Source organism: Neoarius graeffei, chromosome 7, assembly GCF_027579695.1.
Source record: "Neoarius graeffei isolate fNeoGra1 chromosome 7, fNeoGra1.pri, whole genome shotgun sequence".
Taxonomy (NCBI): domain Eukaryota; kingdom Metazoa; phylum Chordata; class Actinopteri; order Siluriformes; family Ariidae; genus Neoarius; species Neoarius graeffei.
In genome coordinates, this window is record NC_083575.1 from 60,026,594 (window position 1) to 60,046,026 (window position 19,433).

At 38.0% G+C, this 19,433-nt stretch overlaps 1 protein-coding gene across 1 annotated transcript; it reads right to left on the reverse strand.

The window, feature by feature from the left end:
* Positions 1 to 8,743: 8,743 nt before the first annotated feature.
* On the reverse strand, positions 8,744 to 18,354 carry adam8a (ADAM metallopeptidase domain 8a). The gene is made up of 25 exons (XM_060926134.1): positions 18,149 to 18,354; positions 17,862 to 17,962; positions 16,956 to 17,029; positions 16,776 to 16,854; positions 16,607 to 16,683; positions 15,897 to 16,086; positions 15,531 to 15,593; positions 15,339 to 15,407; positions 15,058 to 15,227; positions 14,216 to 14,297; positions 13,947 to 14,089; positions 13,668 to 13,845; positions 13,473 to 13,562; positions 12,840 to 13,035; positions 12,334 to 12,400; positions 12,077 to 12,251; positions 11,911 to 11,988; positions 11,560 to 11,644; positions 11,309 to 11,420; positions 10,724 to 10,907; positions 10,602 to 10,637; positions 10,013 to 10,069; positions 9,780 to 9,851; positions 9,555 to 9,629; positions 8,744 to 9,436 (listed from the first exon to the last, which is right to left on the reverse strand). The coding sequence occupies exons 1-25, from the start codon at positions 18,198 to 18,200 to the stop codon at positions 9,386 to 9,388; spliced, it is 2,556 nt and encodes an 851-aa protein (XP_060782117.1). The 5' UTR covers positions 18,201 to 18,354; the 3' UTR covers positions 8,744 to 9,385.
* Between the last annotated feature and the right edge of the window lie 1,079 nt (positions 18,355 to 19,433).

Sequence of the window (19,433 nt, forward strand, 5' to 3'; positions counted from 1 at the left end):
TACACTGTGTGCACAATTATTAGGCAAGTTGTATTCCTGATGATTAATTTTATCGTTGAACAAATACAGTGCTCTCAGTCAATCCAAATTGTTAATAAACCTAAAACCAGAATGATTAACAAACGAAAGGGGAGTTTAGGCCTTCTCAGGGGAATATACAAGTGTGCAGAATTATTAGGCAACATTTAGTGTGCAGAATTATTATGCAACTAAATGAAAAGCTTAAAGTTTCCCATCTCACTTGTTTATTTTAATTTTCAGTGTAACAAATAAACAACTCAGAATTAACAAATAAACACTTCTAGCATTTCAAAAATATTCAGTGACCAATATAGCCACCCTTCTTTTCAATAACTGCCATGAGCCTTCCATCCAGTCTGTTAGTTTTTTGATTTGTTGACGATCAACTTTTTGTGCAGGAGCAACCATGGCCTCCCAAATGCTATTCAGAGTGGTGTATTGTCTTCCCTCGCTGTAAATCTCATGCTTAAGAAGGGGCCACAAGTACTCAATAGGGTTTAAGTCAGGTGAGGAAGGGGGCCATGTCATTACTTTGTCATCTTTAAGGCCTTTGTGGGCTCGCCAAGCAGTGGAGTACTTGGGTGCATGTGATGGTGCATTGTTCTGCATAACAATCATGGCCTTCTTGAATGATGCAGACTTCTTCCCATACCACTACTTGAAGAATGTATCTTTTAGAAACTGGCAGTAGGTTTGGGAGTTGATGTTAAGTCCATCTTCAACCTGAAATGGTCAAACTAGCTCATCCTTAATAATAGTAGCCCATGCCATTACCCCTCCACCACCTTGCTGGTGTCTGAGTCAAAGTGCCCTGTGTCCATTAGTTATCCAGCTATGGGCCCATCCATCTGGTCTATCCAGAGTCACTCTCATTTCATCTGTCCATAAAACCTTTGGAAAATCTGTCTTCAGATATTTCTTGGCCCAATCTTGACATTTCAACTTGTGAGTCTTGTTCAGTGGTGGTCGTGTTTCAGCCTTCCTTACCTTGGCCATGTCTCTGAGCACCGAACACCTTGTCCTTCTGGACACTCCAGGTCGGTTGCAGTTCTAGAATATTGTGGCACTGGAGGATAATGGGTTCCTGGTAGCTTCATGTTTAATCCTTCTCAAGTCTTTTGCGGTTAATTTGTGTCTTTTCTTCTCCACACATTTTTTGCGACCCTGTTGACTATTTGCAACAAAACATTTGATTGTTTTGTGCTCACATTTCTATAGCTTAGCTATTTCAAGAGTGCTGCATCCCTCTGATAGGCATTTTACAATTTTTGTCTTTTCAGTGTCTGTTAAATCTCTTTTTTGGCCCATTTTGCCTGAGATAAAGAAGCTGCCTAATAATTATGCACACCTTAATATAGGGTATTAATGACTTTAGGTCACACCCTCCCTCATTACACAAATAAATACCACCTGAGAATGCTTAAATCCAATTAGCATTCAAGTGTATCTAGCTTGCGGTTGGAAAACATGCATAGAAATAATGGTAGGGTCAGAGTACTCACTTGCCTAATAATTGTGCACACAGTGTATTTGTAGGTCGACTTGTTTTGGATTATTGAGTTTTGAATTAAAACCATTCAATTCAGATGAGCAGCCAAACAGGCTAATATACTAACTAACTAACTAGATAGATAGATAGATAGATAGATAGATAGATAGTGTGTGTGTACAATTACAATCCCAATTCCATAAATTTGGGACACTGTATAAAACATAAATAAAAACCAGAATATGATGATTTGCAAATCATGTAAACCCTATATTTCATTGAAAATAGTACACAGACAACATATCAAATGCTGAAACTGAGAAATTTTTTATTGTTTTTTGAAAAATATATGCTCATTTTGGGCAGCACGGTGGTGTAGTGGTTAGCGCTGTCGCCTCACAGCAAGAAGGTCCTGGGTTCGAGCCCCGTGGCTGGCGAGGGCCTTTCTGTGTGGAGTTTGCATGTTCTGTCCGTGTGGGTTTCCTCCGGGTGCTCCGGTTTCCCCCACAGTCCAAAGACATGCAGGTTAGGTTAACTGGTGACTCTAAATTGACCGTAGGTGTGAATGGTTGTCTGTGTCTATGTGTCAGCCCTGTGATGACCTGGCGACTTGTCCAGGGTGTACCCCGCCTTTTGCCCGTAGTCAGCTGGGATAGGCTCCAGCTTGCCTGCGACCCTGTAGAAGGATAAAGCAGCTAGAGATAATGAGATGAGATGCTCATTTTGAATTTGATGCCAGGAACATGTTTCAGAAAAGTTGGGACAGGAGCAACAAAAGGCTGAAAAAAGTTGTGTAATGCTAAAAAATAAATAAATAAATAACAAATTTTAATAATAGTAATAATAATAATAATGTAGTTAATTGGCAAAAGGTCAATTAACATCCACTCATTATCTGTAACTGCTTATCCTGTGCAGGGTCACGGGCAAACTGGAGCCTCCATCCATCCATCCATCCATCCATTATCTGTAGCCGCTTATCCTGTCCTACAGGGTCGCAGGCAAGCTGGAGCCTATCCCAGCTGACTATGGGCGAGAGGCGGGGTACACCCTGGACAAGTTGCCAGGTCATCATAGGGCTGACACAGAGACAACCATTCACACTCACAGTCAATTTAGAGTCACCAATTAGCCTAACCTGCATGTCTTTAGACTGTGGGGGAAACCAGAGCACCCAGAGGAAACCCACGCAGACGCAGGGAGAACATGCAAACTCCACACAGAAAGTCCCTTGTCGGCCGCTGGGCTTGAACCCAGGACCTTCTTGCTGTGAGGCGACAGTGCTAACCACTACACCACCGTGCCACCCCAAACTGGAGCCTATCCCAGCTGACTATGGGCGAGAGGTGGGGTACACCCTGGACAAGTCGCCAAATCATTGCAGAGCTGACACATAGAGACACACAACCATTCACACTCACATTCACACCTACAGTCAATTTAGAGCCACCAATTAGCCTAATTTGTAGGTCTTTGGACTGTGGGGGAAACCTGAGCGCCCGGAGGAAACCCACGCAGACACGGGGAGAACATGCAAACTCCACACAGAAAGGCCCCTGTCAGCAACTGGGCTCAAGCCTAGAACCTTCTTGCTGTGAGGCGACAGTGCTAACCACTACACCACTATGCTGCCAGGTCAGTAACATGATTGGGTATAAAAAGATCATCCCAAAAACAATAAAATTTCTCAGTTTCAACATTTGATATGTTGTCTTTGTACTATTTTCAGTGTAATGTAGGATTTCTAAGATTTACAAATTGCCATATTCTGTTTTTTATTTACATTTTACACAGTGTCCCAAATTTATGGAATTGTGGTTGTAAGAGACCGCTGCAAAATTATCAGTTTCTCTGGTTTTACTATTTATAGGTATGTGTTTGAGGAACATGAATATTTTTGTTTTATTCCATAAACTACTGACATTTCCCCAGAATTTCATATAAACATTTTGTCACTTAGAGGATTTAATTGAAGAAAATGACAACTGGTCAAAATAACAAAAAAAAAGATAAAGTGTTTTCAGACCTTGAATGATACATAGAAATCAAGATCATATTCTATTTTAAACAACACAATACTAATGTTTGAACTTAGGATGAGTTCAGAAATCAGTATTTAGTGGAATAACCCTGACATTTAATCACTGCTTTCATGTGTCATGGCATGCTTTCCATCAGTCTTCCACGCTGCTCTTGGATGACTTTATGCCACTCCTGGTGCAAAAAATTCAATCAGCTCAGCTTTGTTTGATGGCTTGTAACCATCCATCTTCCTCTTGATCACATTCCAGAGGTTTCCAATGGTGTTCAAGTCTAGAGATTCGGCTGGACATGACAGGGTCTTGATCTTGTGGTCCTCCTTCCACACCTTGATTGACCTGGCTGTGTGACAGGGAGCATTTTCCTGCTGGAATCCCCAATCCTCAGAGTTAGGGAACATTGTCGGAGCAGAAGGAAACAAGTTTTATTCCAGGATAACCTTGTACATGGCTTGATTCATGTGTCCTTCACAAACTAAAATCCGCCCCATTCCAGCCTTGCTGAAGTACCCCCAGATCATCACTGATCCTCCACCAAATTTCACAATGGGTGTGAGACACTGTGGCTTGTAGGCCTCTCCAGGTCTCTGTCTAATCATTACCAGGTGATGGGAAAAGCTGAAAATTGGACTCATCAAAGAAGATGACCTTACTCCTTATGAGCTTTAGAAAAACTCAGCCTGGCTCTTCTTTGCTTCTCATTGATGAAGGGCTTTTTTCTAGCTTTGCATGACTTCAGCCACACCCAGAGGAGCCTGTTTTGAGCCATCCTTGCCATGCACTTAACCCCAGCTGCCATTCTTTTTGTAGGTCAATTGATGTCATCCTGTGGTTACTGAGTGACATTGGAAGGAGTTGACGATCATCCCAGTCAGTGGAGAGTCATTTTCACCCTCTGGCAGTCTGTAACTTTGTGTCCCCTAATGTCTGCTGCTTGACCTTGTTCTTATGAACTGCCATCTTTAAAATTTTGAGGATGGAAGCAACCTGAAAGTCACTGTATCCCTCTGCCAATAAAGCCAGAATCAAACCCTTCTTTTTCTCACTCAAATCTTTTCTTTTTAACTTTTTTGCCATGATGAATTGCTATTATTGTATTCCAATTAAATTTAATAGAGGTACTACTAGCACTGTTTTTGCCATCCAAACTGGTCCTATTGCAAGAGGATAATGATGACCACAGCAGTGGTTTTTATACTTTTTGTTGCCAAATAAGATTTATTCAGGTGATCACCTAATCAGTACCTCATTAAGTAAAATGAAGTGTGCTTGTGTTGGAATTTCAGCATAGACACTGGAATGGAATGAAATGGCTGCCATACATACAGATGCTGATTTAAGAAAAAATTGAAGTGGTCTCTTATTTTTTTCCATATATATATATATATATATATATATATATATATATATATATATATATATATATATATATATATATATATATATATACTGTATACAGTACTGTGCAAAAGTCTTAGGTTCATGTAAATAAATGCCATAGACCAGAAATGGCTTAAAAATAATAAAATGATATGTTTCAACATTAAAAAAAATACTATAAACAGCAGTAAGCCATAATAAATGAAAGAAAGTCAATATTTGGTGTGAGACGACCATTTGCTTTAAAAAAAAAAATAGTAGCCTCAGGTCCAATTAGTACAGTTTTATAAGGAATTGAGCTGTCAGTTTTACTGAGCATCTTGTAGAACCAGCCAAAGTCCTTCTGGGCACTTTGACTGTCACACTTGCTTCTTAATTTTGCAGCAAAACCCAGTAGCCTTCATTATGTTTTCTTTTTTAATCTGAAAAGTGGTCTCTCATGTAATATGCTGTTCAGATATAAACTTTTTTTATGTAGATCTATAGTTATGGTCAGAAGTTTACATACAGTGACATGAATGTCATGGCAATATTGCACTTTCAATGATTTCTCTGAACTGTTCGTTTTCTGTGGTGAAATGATTGTACAACATATTTCTTCAAGAGAAAAAAAAAACCCCATGAATTTGGTGCAGAGGTTTTAATTTATTTTGGGTTTTCTGAAATCAACACAGGGTCAAAATTATACATACGTAGCCAAAAATTTACATACACTCACTTACATTATTAATTCAGAGGTGCTGAGACTTCCAAAATGTCTCTTATCTTGCCAAGACCAAGGCCTCTGAACTTCATGTTAGTGATTATGATTGACTACAGCTGGTAGCTCCTCTGTGCCTTCATATAAAGGGTTTGTTTACAGCACTCATTGGATTGACCAACATACAGTAAAATGGGAAAGTCCAAGGAGCTCAGTGCATATCTGAGAAAGAGGATCACAGATGTACACAACTCAGGAATGTCTCTTAGAGCCATTTCTAAACAACTGCAGATCCCAAGATCAGTTCAAACAATTGTATGTAAGTTACTGGGAGGTATAGTCACTTTGCCACGCCACTTTGCTTCAAGAAAACCCAAAATGTCACCCTCATCTGAAAGGACATTGGTTTGGATGGTCAGAAACAACCTAGGAACCACCATGGCACAGCCCTGCCATGAACTGGAAGCTGATGGATCACTGTCTACAGTGCAGTGAGTTTTATATCACCATGGACTAAGAGGCTGCTATCCAAGAAATAACCTCATGCTCAAAAATTGACACCTTCAAGCTTAACTAATGTTTGCAACTGACCACACGGACAAAGAAAAAGCCTTCTGGAGGAAAGCTGTATGGTCAGATGAGACAAAGATTGAGTTGTTTGGCCACAATGACCACCATGTACAGAGGGACATGGGGCTCTTTTACTGCCAGTGGAACTGGTTCATTGCACAAAGTGGATGGAATAATGAAGAACGAGGACTACCTCAGAATTCAGCATAACCTCAAACCACTGGAAACTTGAACATGACTGGGAGTCACAACAGGACAATGAACCCAAACACACATCAGAGCTGGTTGTGGAGGATAAAGCAGGCTAACATTAAGCTAACATTAACCCTTTTGAAAAAAATGGACCGTGCTTATAAGTCGAGTCCATGCCAAGAAAAAAACAAATTTAATTGAACTCTACCAATTCTACCATGAAGAGTCGTGAAATATCCAACCAGAATTCTTCCAGAAGCTTGTTCATGGTAAACAAAAAATGTTTAGTCAAAGTGAATCTTAGAGACATTTTACCCAAATATTAGGTGTGCTGTATGTAAATGTTTGACCATGTATGCATACTTTTGACCCTGTGTCGATTGCAGAAAACCCAAAGAAAATTGTGCACTGAATTCTAGTTTTTTTAAAAGCTGTATGCTGTACATTCTGCCACAGAAAAAGAACAGTTCAAAGAAATCATTGAAAGCCCAAATATTGCCATGACATTCATATCCAAGATGACATTCATGTCACTGTATGTAAACTTCTGACCACAACTGTATCACAGAGTTTGTATGAAAATAGGGTGCCTCAGACTTTTGCACAGTATATATATATATATATATATATATATATATATATATATATATATGTGTGTGTTTTTTACTTTTTTGGAATTGGGGTTTTATATATAATACCCCAATTCCAAAAAAGTCTATAACAGAATGTGATAATTTGCAAATCATGGAAACCCTTTATTTTCATTGAAAATTGTACAAAGAAAACATATCAAATGCTGAAACTGAGAAATTTTATTGTTTTTTTGAAAAATATATGTTCATTTTGAATTTAAAGTCAGCAACACATTTTAAAAAAGCTGGGACGGGGCATGTTTACCACTATGTTGCATCACCTCTACTTTTAACAACACTCTGTAAATGTTTGGGAACTGAGGAGACCAATTGCTGTAGTTTTGAAAGAGAAATGTCTTCCCATTCTTGCTTGATATACAATTCCAGTTGCTTAACAATTCGGGGTCTCCTTTGTCATATTTTGTGCTTCATAATGTGGCAAATGTTTTAAATGAGAGACAGGACTGAACCGCAGGCAGGCCAGTTTAGCACCTGGACTCTTTTACTACAGAGCCATGCAGTTTTAATAAGTGCAGAAAGCGGTTTAGCATTGTCTTGCTGAAAGAAGGAAGGCCTTCCCTGAAAATGCATTCAGCATTAATGATGCCTTCCCAGATGCACAAGCTACCCATGTCATGTGCACTAATCACGGATGCTGACTTTTGAACTGTGCACTGATAAACCAGATGGTCCCTCTCCTCTTTAGCCTGGAGGACGTAGTGTCCATGATTTCTAAAAAGAATTTCCAATTTTGATTCGTCAGACCATGGGACAGTTTCCCACTTTGCCTCAGTCCATCGTAAAAGAGCTCAGGCCCAGAGAAGGCGGCAGTATTTCTGGATATTCTTTATATGTGGTTTTCACTTGCGTTTGTGGCTGCAGTAATGAACTGTTTTCACAGATGATGGTTTTCTGAAGTATTCCTGAGCCCATACACTGATTTCCACTATAGACATGTGTCTGCTTTTAATGAAGTGTCACCTGATGGCCTGAAAATCACAGGCATTTTTCAGTCTTTTGTTGCCCCTGTTCCAACATTTTTGAAACATGTTGCTGACATCAAATTCAAAATGAGCATTTTTTTAAAAGAAAATTTCTCAGGTTCAGCATTTGATGTGTTGCGTTTGTACTATTTTCAATGATTTGCAAATCTTCACATTCTGCTTTTATTAATGTTTTACACAGTATCCCAACTTTTTGGAATTGGAGTTTATATATAAAACTCCAGTTCCAAAAAGTTGGGATACTGTGTAAAACATTCATAAAAACAGAATGTGAAGACTTGCAAATAAATTTTGATAATCATGGGCTATGATTTCCACCATCAATCCATCCTTGTTCTATGCCACTTATCCATCAGGGTTATGGGGGAAGCTGAAGCCAAATCCCAGCTGCCCTCAGGTAGCGTACACTATGGGCAGGTCACTAATCTGTCACCAGGCTAACACCGAGACAACCAACCACTCACACTCTGTAAACCAGAGCCTTTGGAGGAAACCCACACAGGCCTGGGGAGAACATCCAAACTCCAGTTGCCCCAACATTTGGACCCAGAACCTTCTTTCTGTGAAGCAACAGTGCTAACCACTGCACCACCATGCCACCCCGGATTCCCCCCACTGTAACTACATTTTAAAATTATCGATCCCCTGGCTACTTAACCAATTTGAGAACCACTGATATCAACTTCCAAACTATTGAAACTAGAAAGACAACAATGTGAAAACAATCATTTATTTGTTGTGAAAACCATCAATAACATTTAATTAATTCAACACTGAAAATATTTAAGCTCTAGAAACTGAAAATCTTCATGTTCTCAGACCAGCTGAGAATTGTTAACAACTGGCCAAGATAATATTAAGACCAACATAATGGAGGAGACAAACAACTAAAACAGCATAAAAATGATGCAGTCATTAAAAGAGCATTGTAAGTAAAATGACTATTGTTGTATATGTTAATGAAATGACAAATCACTTTAAATTACAGTGTGACAACTTGAACTGTTTTTGCATATACTGTATACCCTGCTTTCTATAACAGAAGATTCTGCTAATAATTAAAATCATTAAAACAAGTCAAGTCCATCAAGATGTACCAAAACAGAACATTCTTCAAGCAACTACTTCAAGTACAGCATCAAGGAAAAATGGAGTACACCCCAAAGGGCTTAAAACGTTCAGTTCTTTGTGGGATATTTTCCCACCATTTTGAAGCCCATCCTGTTTCTCCCTACCAAAGTGCACACAAATGTCTGAATAATCTTCACAGCTGTGTCCCTTGTAGAGGCATTAAAATTGCTCATAAAAGCTTCTTCCTGAAGCTCTCGGTGATTCAGAGAAAGTCATTCTGCTTCCCATCATCTGAACTTTGGAGACGGTTTGAGAGGAACCTTTGGTACTGCAGATGCCTGATGCGCACAAAAAAAAAAAAAAAAATCAATAAAAAGACTCAGCCAACTGATTCAGCAATACAGTCAATCCTGAATAATCAGTTTAATCTTTTGTCTTCAAAAAAAAAAACCTCACCTGAGGGGGATTCCATCTGGGGTTTGTTCCTGATGGTTTCACAGGAGGCACTGGAGGGGGCTTTGGTTTATTCACCTATAAAAGTGAACAAAGCAGAACCTTCAGGAAATAACCATATAACGTACAGTATAAAACAATCAATAGGAGGTAAGAGAAATAAATAAATGGCAAAGGTTTCACAATAGGACTACATACAATAACAAGCTGTGGAAGATAAAGACTTACAGGCTTGGTAGTCAGTGGAGGTAAAGGTTTTGATGGAGGTAGTGGTTTAGATTCAGGAAGCAAAGGCTTTCCCTGGATTCAAAGGAAGATATCAAAATTCCGTTGTTATAAACGCTCAAAAAAATTTTTCAAACAATTAGAAGAAACCTACATGGCAAATGTCCTGTAAGTGTGATTCTTAAAATGTGGTGTTATAATATCAGTACACTGTAAATGCTTCTTTTGATTTATACCTGAGTGAAATTTGTGTTGTTGGGGACAACAGGATGTGGACCTGAAGGCATCAAAACCTAAAATGTGAATCATAAAAGGAATGTGAATTTGGATAAACAATTGTGGAAGGGTAAAACAGGTCAAAGATCAAATTGAAACAATTTGGTACAAACACAGTCATCAGTCATGATCATAAGTTGTGTTGTTGCTATGAGGCCAATGCTGCTAACAAGTAATCGATATCTTTCTCACCCAAAATCTTTTTAGTAAATATATGCCTGTACACATGTGTCAAATCTAGTTTATCAGTAATGTCACACAGACTTCCCATTGTGGTGTAGGATGCAGCATAACCTTCTGTAAGTCTGAAGAATTCACTGTGCACATGCATTTATAGCCATCGTGCACATTAATATAAAGGATTAATCAGATGGATTTCAAGGACCTGTTAGTCTTCATACTCTTCATTACTCTGATGCTAAACTAAAGAAGCAAACACTGAACATCAAGAAAGTGCTGACTGATTGGCTTCGATTAATACAAACCAGTGTTTGTTTGCTTGTTTGTTTTATTGAATATTTCATTACACAATTGCAATGAATAACTCACCTGTTGCATCTTGGATGGTTTCGCTACCGCTGGAGGCTGCAGGTAAAATGTAAGCAGTCATCAGTATTCTGGTATAATCAGTATAAATGTATGCGCAGGTTAAAAATGATGAATCATCTAACCTGTGGTGGAACTCTGCTAGGTGTAATGGGAGTAAACAGAGGCGTGCAGGTTTGTGTTGCAGATGATTCGAGAAAGGTGGGCTGACTGATACGAGGGGGTCCACATTTGGGGCTATTCTTTGCACTGACTGGCTGAAATGCCGGGTTGCACTGACCTGGGTATGCGTTCATATCCGCAAAGGAGCTTGTGGAGGAAAACACACACACACAAACTTTTAAGAAGACGTTTTACATGAGAAATATGACAACTGATTATGCAACCACAATGAATAATTTAACAACAAGCTGTGCCTAGCCTGGTCATAATGACTTAGTGTTAGCCTTTGGGGTTTTATTTTGTCTATTTAGTTGTACTTTGCCATCTCATTTGTATGGTTGGCTTGTTTTACTTGGTTGTTTGCTGATTGTTATTTCAACACAATATTACACTAGGTGTTATTCTGTCACTTGTACATTTGGCATTAGAAGTTTCTTGTCTAGAAGTTCAGCACTTCTTGTACATGACTTTTGCACGTGTACGTCACTTTGGATAAAAGCATATGCTAAATGCCTGTAATGTAATGTAATGTAATAACTTGTTCTCACCTTTTCTTGTTGAATATCTTTTGTTTTTTACAATACACCAAGCCTCCAATAATTACAATGATCAGCAGCAGGATGCCTATGGCAGTGGCTACACCAGTGACCACACCTTGCGCTGTTAGACAAAATCACAGAGATTTGACATGGCAACATCAGCTCACTGTTCAAACATTAAAATAAATTTTAGAAATAGATAACCTGAATAGTTTAATTGTGCAATAAAAAAAAATAATAAAAAAAAATAATTAACATACAGCTTGAAACTTCGTAAAGCTTCTTATCACAGGAGGGGGGAGCCCAGCCTGGATCACAGTGGCACTGCTTCTCATGGTTACACACCTATGATTAAAATAGTACAGTCACACATGGTGAAAATCTCCACATCAGCTGGGTAATGCAAACTAAATACTCCCAAACAATGGAATAAATGTCAGGTTAAAAGGGCATCTACTCCTATTCTTTAAAAGACCTTTAAAATTCTAATCTGATTCACTGTTAAGAAAACCTCACTCCATCTGTTAACTTTTTGTGTATAGCAATCCCTCTTAGTTTCTGTTCACTTGAAACACATAACAGAATCCAAAATATTGTATCTGGATACATACTCCGTGATTATTGCATTTTGCAGAGCAGTTAGCAGTTCCATAGATGGTTATATCTTGGCAAACGCTGTTGTAACACACCTGTTAACAAAAAAAGCTATCAGACTTCCAAAAGTAGAAGATGTGTGTACAGTAGGCAAAAAACTGAATACACATTTCATTCACTGACCTTGTTTGTCCCACATTTGGTACCTGTTGGCACTATTCCTATATCCTCTGTGCTAGCGTCAACCACAGCCTCTTTGCACTTTATTCGGCCTATACCGGTAGTTATTTCATTTTTCCTTTGGGTTATGGGAAATTCATTTCCACCTATGCAGTATATTTTCCCACATTTGTTGTTTCTACAGAAAAAAATATATATAGTTATTCTGAAGTAAACACAATTATCCTAAAAGTAAATGCAGGTAGCAAAAGCAAACTTACTGTTGGGAGCATCTTCTGAACTGCTGACAGTTACGGTTAAAGCATTCATCATGAGCAACATCAGCATCTAGAAAGTGAACATGTATTAAATTAGCAAATTAATACATATTCATCCATTCATCCACCTTCTGTAACTGCTTTATCCTAGTCATGGTTGTGGTGGATCTGGAGGCTATCCCAGGAATACTGGACATGAGGTGGGAAAACACCTTGGATGGGATGCCAGTCCATCGCAGGGTGTCATGCACACACATTTTCACACATTGAATCTACTGCCATGTTTTTAGGTGGTGGAAGGCAACCAGAGAACCCAGAGGAAACCCACAAAAGCACAGGAAGGACACAGACAACCTCAAACACAGATCACACCCTGTGAGGCAGCAATGCTACCAACTTCAATTATTCACATAAAAATAACTTCATTTAATTTTAAATGACAAAATAGTTACATATTTACAAAATGTTCAAAATCAAATATGGGGGGAAACACTCTGGAGAATGCATACCTGGCCCCCACAGCATCTTGCAGTGCTCCTGGTGTGATGGACACTGGCCATTATAGCAGTAGCCTTGGTTGGAGTTACATGGAAGTCCATTCATCTTGTAGTCGTCTTTGGGACAGTATGCTAATTTCCCCGTGCAATATTCTTCCAGATCACAGTCATGAGCAATGGGTCGACATACACTTCCTGCTAACTTCAGCTGGAGGCAGATAAGAACATAAACAAAGAGTTTAAACAGTGAAGCTTTCTGTACTTTTTAAAAATAATATAGAAGCAAAACATTTATTCTGGCAAAAGCAGCACATTTTTAGACAATAAAACGTTACTGAGAGCACCCAAATGCTAACAAGGAACCTTAGAAATACATAAATGTGTCACTCTGCCATACACACACAATGTTCCGTTTCTGATACAACTCAATCGACTGCTTAAACTTTAAGCCTGAAAGGGACCCATCTAAATGAAGAGTATGCAGCCCGAAAGTCTGTCAGCCAAACACGCTGGACTGGTATGAACACACTCCACTGTGCTTGGTTCTTGCACTAAGTGGAATTGACATGAGAGGCTTTAGCAGAACTCAAGACAATCAGCACCTAAATCTTGGGCTGTAATGAAATAAATAATTGCTGTTATTACCTTGCACTGGTCACAGCACTCCCCATGTGCACACTGGGAGCCTTCTGTCAGTCGGCAGGTGGTGGCGTTACAGCATGTGTTCTTACATTCCTACAAATGATCAGAACTTCTTTAAAAATTAAAAGGTTCTGTAATGATATTAGAAATATAAATAGACCACGCTACAACGTGATTACAGACATAAATGCATTTTACCTGCAAAGTTCCACAGTCACATTCCTCGCCTTTTTCCACAATTGAATTACCACATATCGGACCCCCAAACAAATCATCCTCATTTGGAACATTTAGCAGGCAGAGGACATTATAGTTCTGTAAAAATGTCTCCAGAGCCATTTCGCTACAACTACTGAAGAACTCAGGAAACACATATCTATGGAAAGATGATGAAAGGAAAATTACAGTAAAAACCAAGGACCTGTGTCTTTTAGTTTTAAAATGCACACTTTTAAAGAAGTACACTTTTATTCTTACCCAATGCTCTCTCCCATCACACAGGTCTGGCCAGTTTGTTTTTTTTGACAGGCACAATTTGCTGTATCATGTGACATGCCCAAGTTATGGCCCATTTCATGTGCGATAGTGGAGGCGATCCCAAGAGGACTGTTATTATGGTCCTGAAGAAAGAACAATGCTTTCAGTTGGTGCAAAGTAATTTGAATAAATTCATAAAATATAAGAATCAAAACTAAAATAATTATTTTATATTAGTTCTTGTTCCAGCACTGAAGGGTAACACAAACCTCATTCACAGCACCAGATGAAGGTGAGCACATAGCATACAGGGGAGCCAAGCCAACAGTCGATCCCTGAAAATTTACCCCGCTGCATCAATTCAAAGAGGAAAAGATGTAAAATTCATATAATTCTGCAAAATGTATATTAGTATATGCACAGTGTATTCAGACTGTCCAGGTTACAATTAGTACAGCACGACACGATCACACAAATAGCAACTGTCAAGAGAATAAACAAAAATATTTTTTATAAAATATGCTCATAAGGTAGCTCTAGAACTTCATTAAGCATGATTGGAATAAAAGTTGTGTTGTGGTCAGTTGAGACAAAATTTAAACTTTTGTTCATGCACAATGTCAAGATGTTTGGTGGAAAAAGGGAACTGCATGCAAGTAAAAGCATCAGATAGGCACTGTAAAACCTGGTGGTGGATTATTGATCATTTTGGACTGTTTAATGGTAGCGAATACTGTTGGCAAAGTACTAGAAATAGTCTCTGGCAGGATTTTCAGCTTGATCATAGATGGAAATTTCAACACCGTTTACTCCAAACATACTTCAAAACTAACAGCAGAATACATCTGGTATATGTGCTATACAAATAAAATGGAATAAAACTGAATTGATTATATCGCAAATACCAACACATACTCGACATTTAAACCCTTTGAAAACCTGTGGTACGAATTAGAGAGGACAGTCCAGTCCACATGCACAAATCTAGGTATAGAAAGTGGTGGGGTAGCAATTATTTTAAACCAGTGTTTTGCTGTAAAACTGCACTTAAAGAACATGTTGCCTCTATGTTATGCTTTAAACAAACCATGATAAACCCTAAATTACTTACGTAACAAATTGCGCATTGTCATGCTTCTTTCTTGGCAGGAGGTATGTCTTACGCCACTCTAAAAAACGGTTCAGAGTAGTATCTGAATTACTGCTGACATCAAAGTGATCTCGAACATTCCAGACCTCTAATCCCACCAACATAACACGGATGTTCAGAGGACGATAGAGCTGCAAAAAAGTGTTACAAAATAATGTATTCAGTAACACATTTATTAATACATTCATCTGTATTTTTATCATTACAGTTCCAAGCACGAGTAATGTAATAAGATGAAATACCTTGTTCACATGATTGGCAACTTCCAGCATTCTCGTCTCTATAGCCTTCAAGCTTCCATAATTTGTATACTAAAATAAATAAATAAATATATTAAAATAAATATTGTATAGTAGGGAGTTTTTTTAATGACAAAGTATTAAAAAGGAGGTCCCAACAAGGCGTTACAAAAAATACACATATAAAAAACATACCTCTGTATTATCAACCACTATAACCATCTCAATATATCGTCCTCCTTTGGGCACCGTGATTTTCTAGGGACATGAAAATGGTTTTAGGTTTATATTAGAGACGTCCACTCTTAGAAAACAAGAGGAACCCTGACTGAGACACTGTTAAAGGCTTTGTGTAAAGTGCTACAATGGAGCATTTGCCCAGCATAATGGGTTCCACATAGCACCCTTTTCGGAAGCTAAGGACCATTATTTACCGAAAGATGTCTTGAAGAACTTTTTAATCAAAGTTGTTGGTTTTTTCTCTAGCAGTGCATTTTCTATATAGAATTACAAAACTCAGCAAATAACACTATAACAAAATATTAATTATATTTTCAGTACCATGTTTTTATTTTTATACAGTCCAGCAAGCCTCGGCGCGACTCCATAACCATAGACTGTATCGTTGATATATCCATAAGTTGCCCTCTTAGTCCTCAAGTGCTCTTGTTTGTAAACTGCATGATCCCCTTTCACAGAATCCTCCAGTGGCTCGATCAGATAGACCTGATTTTCTGCTCTCAACAATCCTCTGAAAAATATTAATGCCAGATACGTTCAATAAGAGAAGAGGCTTGAAGTAAGCATTCTTTATTGCTTCTCATATATTGATTTAATATAAACTGCATTAGGCTAACTGTAAGCATAGTTTATGTGATGCAGTCATGTTATGTTTATACTCTGTGTATTGACAGATCACTGACTGATAAAGTGAAAGCCAATCAAGTCGATGAAAATAAACACAATAAAATCTTCTGACTATTAGGATCTATTAAACTTCTATAAAATATTCCCATCATTCCTTTGAAAATTTATTATTATTCATAAGACAATGACATGAGTCAATCTTGTTGCTTTTTTAAACTGCTTTAATCTGTGGCTTCTTTGTAAGAACTTTTTTGGTATTAAATCTATATTATATTGAAAACATAAAAATATCATGCTATGCTTACTGAAAGAACAGACACCCCCCACACACACTTTTGTGTATGTTTAATAACCACATATAATCAACAGAAAGTTTGCCGGCATCACAACGTAGCTTTCCTTACCGCATTCCTGAGCACATGCCAACACTGACTGAGGAATCATTTATATTTCGAATATGTCCTTGATAAAAGCAGTGATCCTACAGAAAGCAAAAGAGATCAATCATATATCTACAATTAAATATGTACAAACAAGTGAAGGTAAGGTTTATTCGATCTTGAACTGTCTTACCACATTAGATGAATATGTAGTCTCTTTTATCCCATCCTCTGTGTAATAGGTCAGTGAGTAATTCTTCCCTAACAAATCCCTGCAGCGAAAACAGTGTTAACATGTAAATGTAGGACTTGTTTTTCCCCCCTCAAAATTTTTATTCATTATTTATACATTTGCTTTGAATGTGTGTCCCACCTATTCTTTTCCAGAGATATTGTAAAGGATTTCCCATCGATATCCAAGGCATATTCAACTGCAGTAGGATATTTCTATTGTCATAAAAGACATTCAAGTAAGTAAGTCAATAATTATATATATATATATATATATATATATATATATATATATATATATATATATATATATATATATATAAACTGTGCAAAAGTCTTAGACACCCTATTTTTTCATACACACTTTGTTACATATTTCTATTTTATGACTTCTACACAATCGAGTCAGTACAAAAACATTTTGAGTTCCAAATGTTCATTTCCCAGCACAAAATTAAATGTTACCGGGGGGGAAAAAAGTTTCTATCTGAGCAGCATATTCCATAAGAGAGCACTTTTCAGATTAAAAAAAGAAAACATAATGAAGGCTGCTGGGTTTTGCTGCAAAATTAAGAAGCAAGTGTGACAATCAAAGTGTCCAGAAGACCTGTGGCTGGTTCTGTAAGATGCTCAGTAAAACCTACAGCTCATTTCCTTATAAAACTGCACTCATTGTACCTGAGACCACTTTTTTTTTTTTTAAAGCAAAGGGTTGCCTCACACCAAATATTGATTTTGTTTCATTTATCATGGCTGTTTATAGTATTTTTTTTAAACGTTGAAACATTTCATTATTTTTTCAGCCATTTTTAGTCTACAGCATTTCTTTACATGTGCCTAAGACTTTTGCACACACTACTGTGTATAATTGCCAAATTCTTAAATGTACTTATAGGAAAAACAGAATTTTAGTGTCTAATGTTTAAAAAAAATCAGATATAAACTGTTTATTACTTAAACAGCATGTACAAAAATGTATTGAACAACACTGTAAATTACATTTACAAAATGCATCGAAACATTTATTATAACTCAGAAATAATCGCACCTCCTGATGCACTGCGCTCCTCTTTACTCTCCCTGTCCGCAGTCGGACCACTTCATAGCTTCGCACATGGGGGAGCCGCGCATGCGCACTTCCACAAATCTCTGTACAACCAGTTCAAATGTTACTTTTTATGTTCTGTTTCGTATGTCAGGTTAGATATATTACACATCTATAATCATAGTGTATCACTGATTACTATACCCCCAACACACACTAGCTTCCACGCCTTTCCACAGCTTTAAAACAAATACATTAATAGATAACTGTCATATGTGTAACCCACTCACCCCAAAGTGAACTGTACGAACAGAGTAATAAAAATAATCCAGTAAAACGCATGGTTGTCCTGTTGGGCTTCTTGGTTGTAAAATGAAGAAACTTCGGACTTCTCGGACTTTTCTTGTCAGTTTGGCCAACGCTCCGCCTCCGGGTTACAATATTCTGAGTATTAACATGAGCATGAAGAGACTATGTGACCTCCGCATCCGGGAAGAGCCACTCATCGTCGAGTCAGCGCTATTTTTTTTTTAACAAGAAAAGGGGAGTTCCCTTTTAAACCACACACGCCATCTACAGGACTATACTTATCCAAATCCAAAATACAAACTACAAGAAAATTACAGTCAGCAGTTAGGGCTCTGAGTTACTGATCAAAAGGTCGGGGGTTCAAGCTGCCAGTGTTGGGCCCTTGAGCAAGGCTGCTTTATCACGGCTCACTCTGGCCCCAGCTTCATAACAAGCTGGGACATGTAAAGGAAAGAGTTTCACTGTGCTGTAATATTCAGTGCCAGTCGCAAGTTTGGACACACCTTCTAATTCAATGGTTTTTCTTTATTTTTATCAATTAAAAGACACTTCATGTCTTAAAAGGTCCCATGGCATCGTTTTTTTCATTAATTGCGCGGTGGTCTCCTGGATCGATTCGATTTCGATTCATTAGGTCACGATCCGATTCGATCCACGATTCGATATCGATTCATGTACATATTGCTGTATTGTCACTTTAAAACTTTTAAATAAAAACTGACCCTATTGACAAACAGCTCCATGTCTGTTTGTGCTTGTATCTGTGTATGTGTAAGAGGGACACACAGAGAGACAAGAGTTCAAGTTTGAAAGAAAGCTTATTTATTTTGGAATGAAACATATCCAGGTTTTATTTGAAGTCTAAATCAAAATTATGACATTTGGTGGCCCTCTTTTAGTTAAATAACATACCCAGGTCTGGGTTTCTGACCACAAAAAAAATAGCTCATCAGTCAAGAAATTATGTTTGACTGATAAGTCTCAGAGTGTAACAAACTATGACATTTGGTGGCCCTCTTCTAGTTAAATAACATACCCAGGTCTGGGTTTCTGAACACACACAAAAAAAGCTCATCAGTCAAGAAAATACTGTCTCGCTTAGATGTTTTCGGCTGGGCAAGACGTAGCGTGGCTCTAACCTCTTTACTAGTAGCCTAAACCCAGCATTTTCGACTACGCTGTAGGGGCGGAGGTCTTTACAAATAAAGATCCCGACTCCCTCTGTAAGGCTCATAGCACGCTTAGACTGTGGGGGAAATTTCACAC

Excerpts from the sequence above, each read along its gene's own strand:
- adam8a (XM_060926134.1), bottom strand. The coding sequence starts at position 18,200 with ATGCGTTTTACTGGATTATTTTTATTACTCTGTTCGTACAGTTCACTT. Across the intron at positions 17,963-18,148 it reads TTCGTACAGTTCACTTTGGG|AGATTTGTGGAAGTGCGCAT; the intron begins GTGAGTGGGTTA and ends CTGGTTGTACAG. Across the intron at positions 12,401-12,839 it reads CAAGATGCTGTGGGGGCCAG|ATGCTGATGTTGCTCATGAT; the intron begins GTATGCATTCTC and ends TTCACTTTCTAG.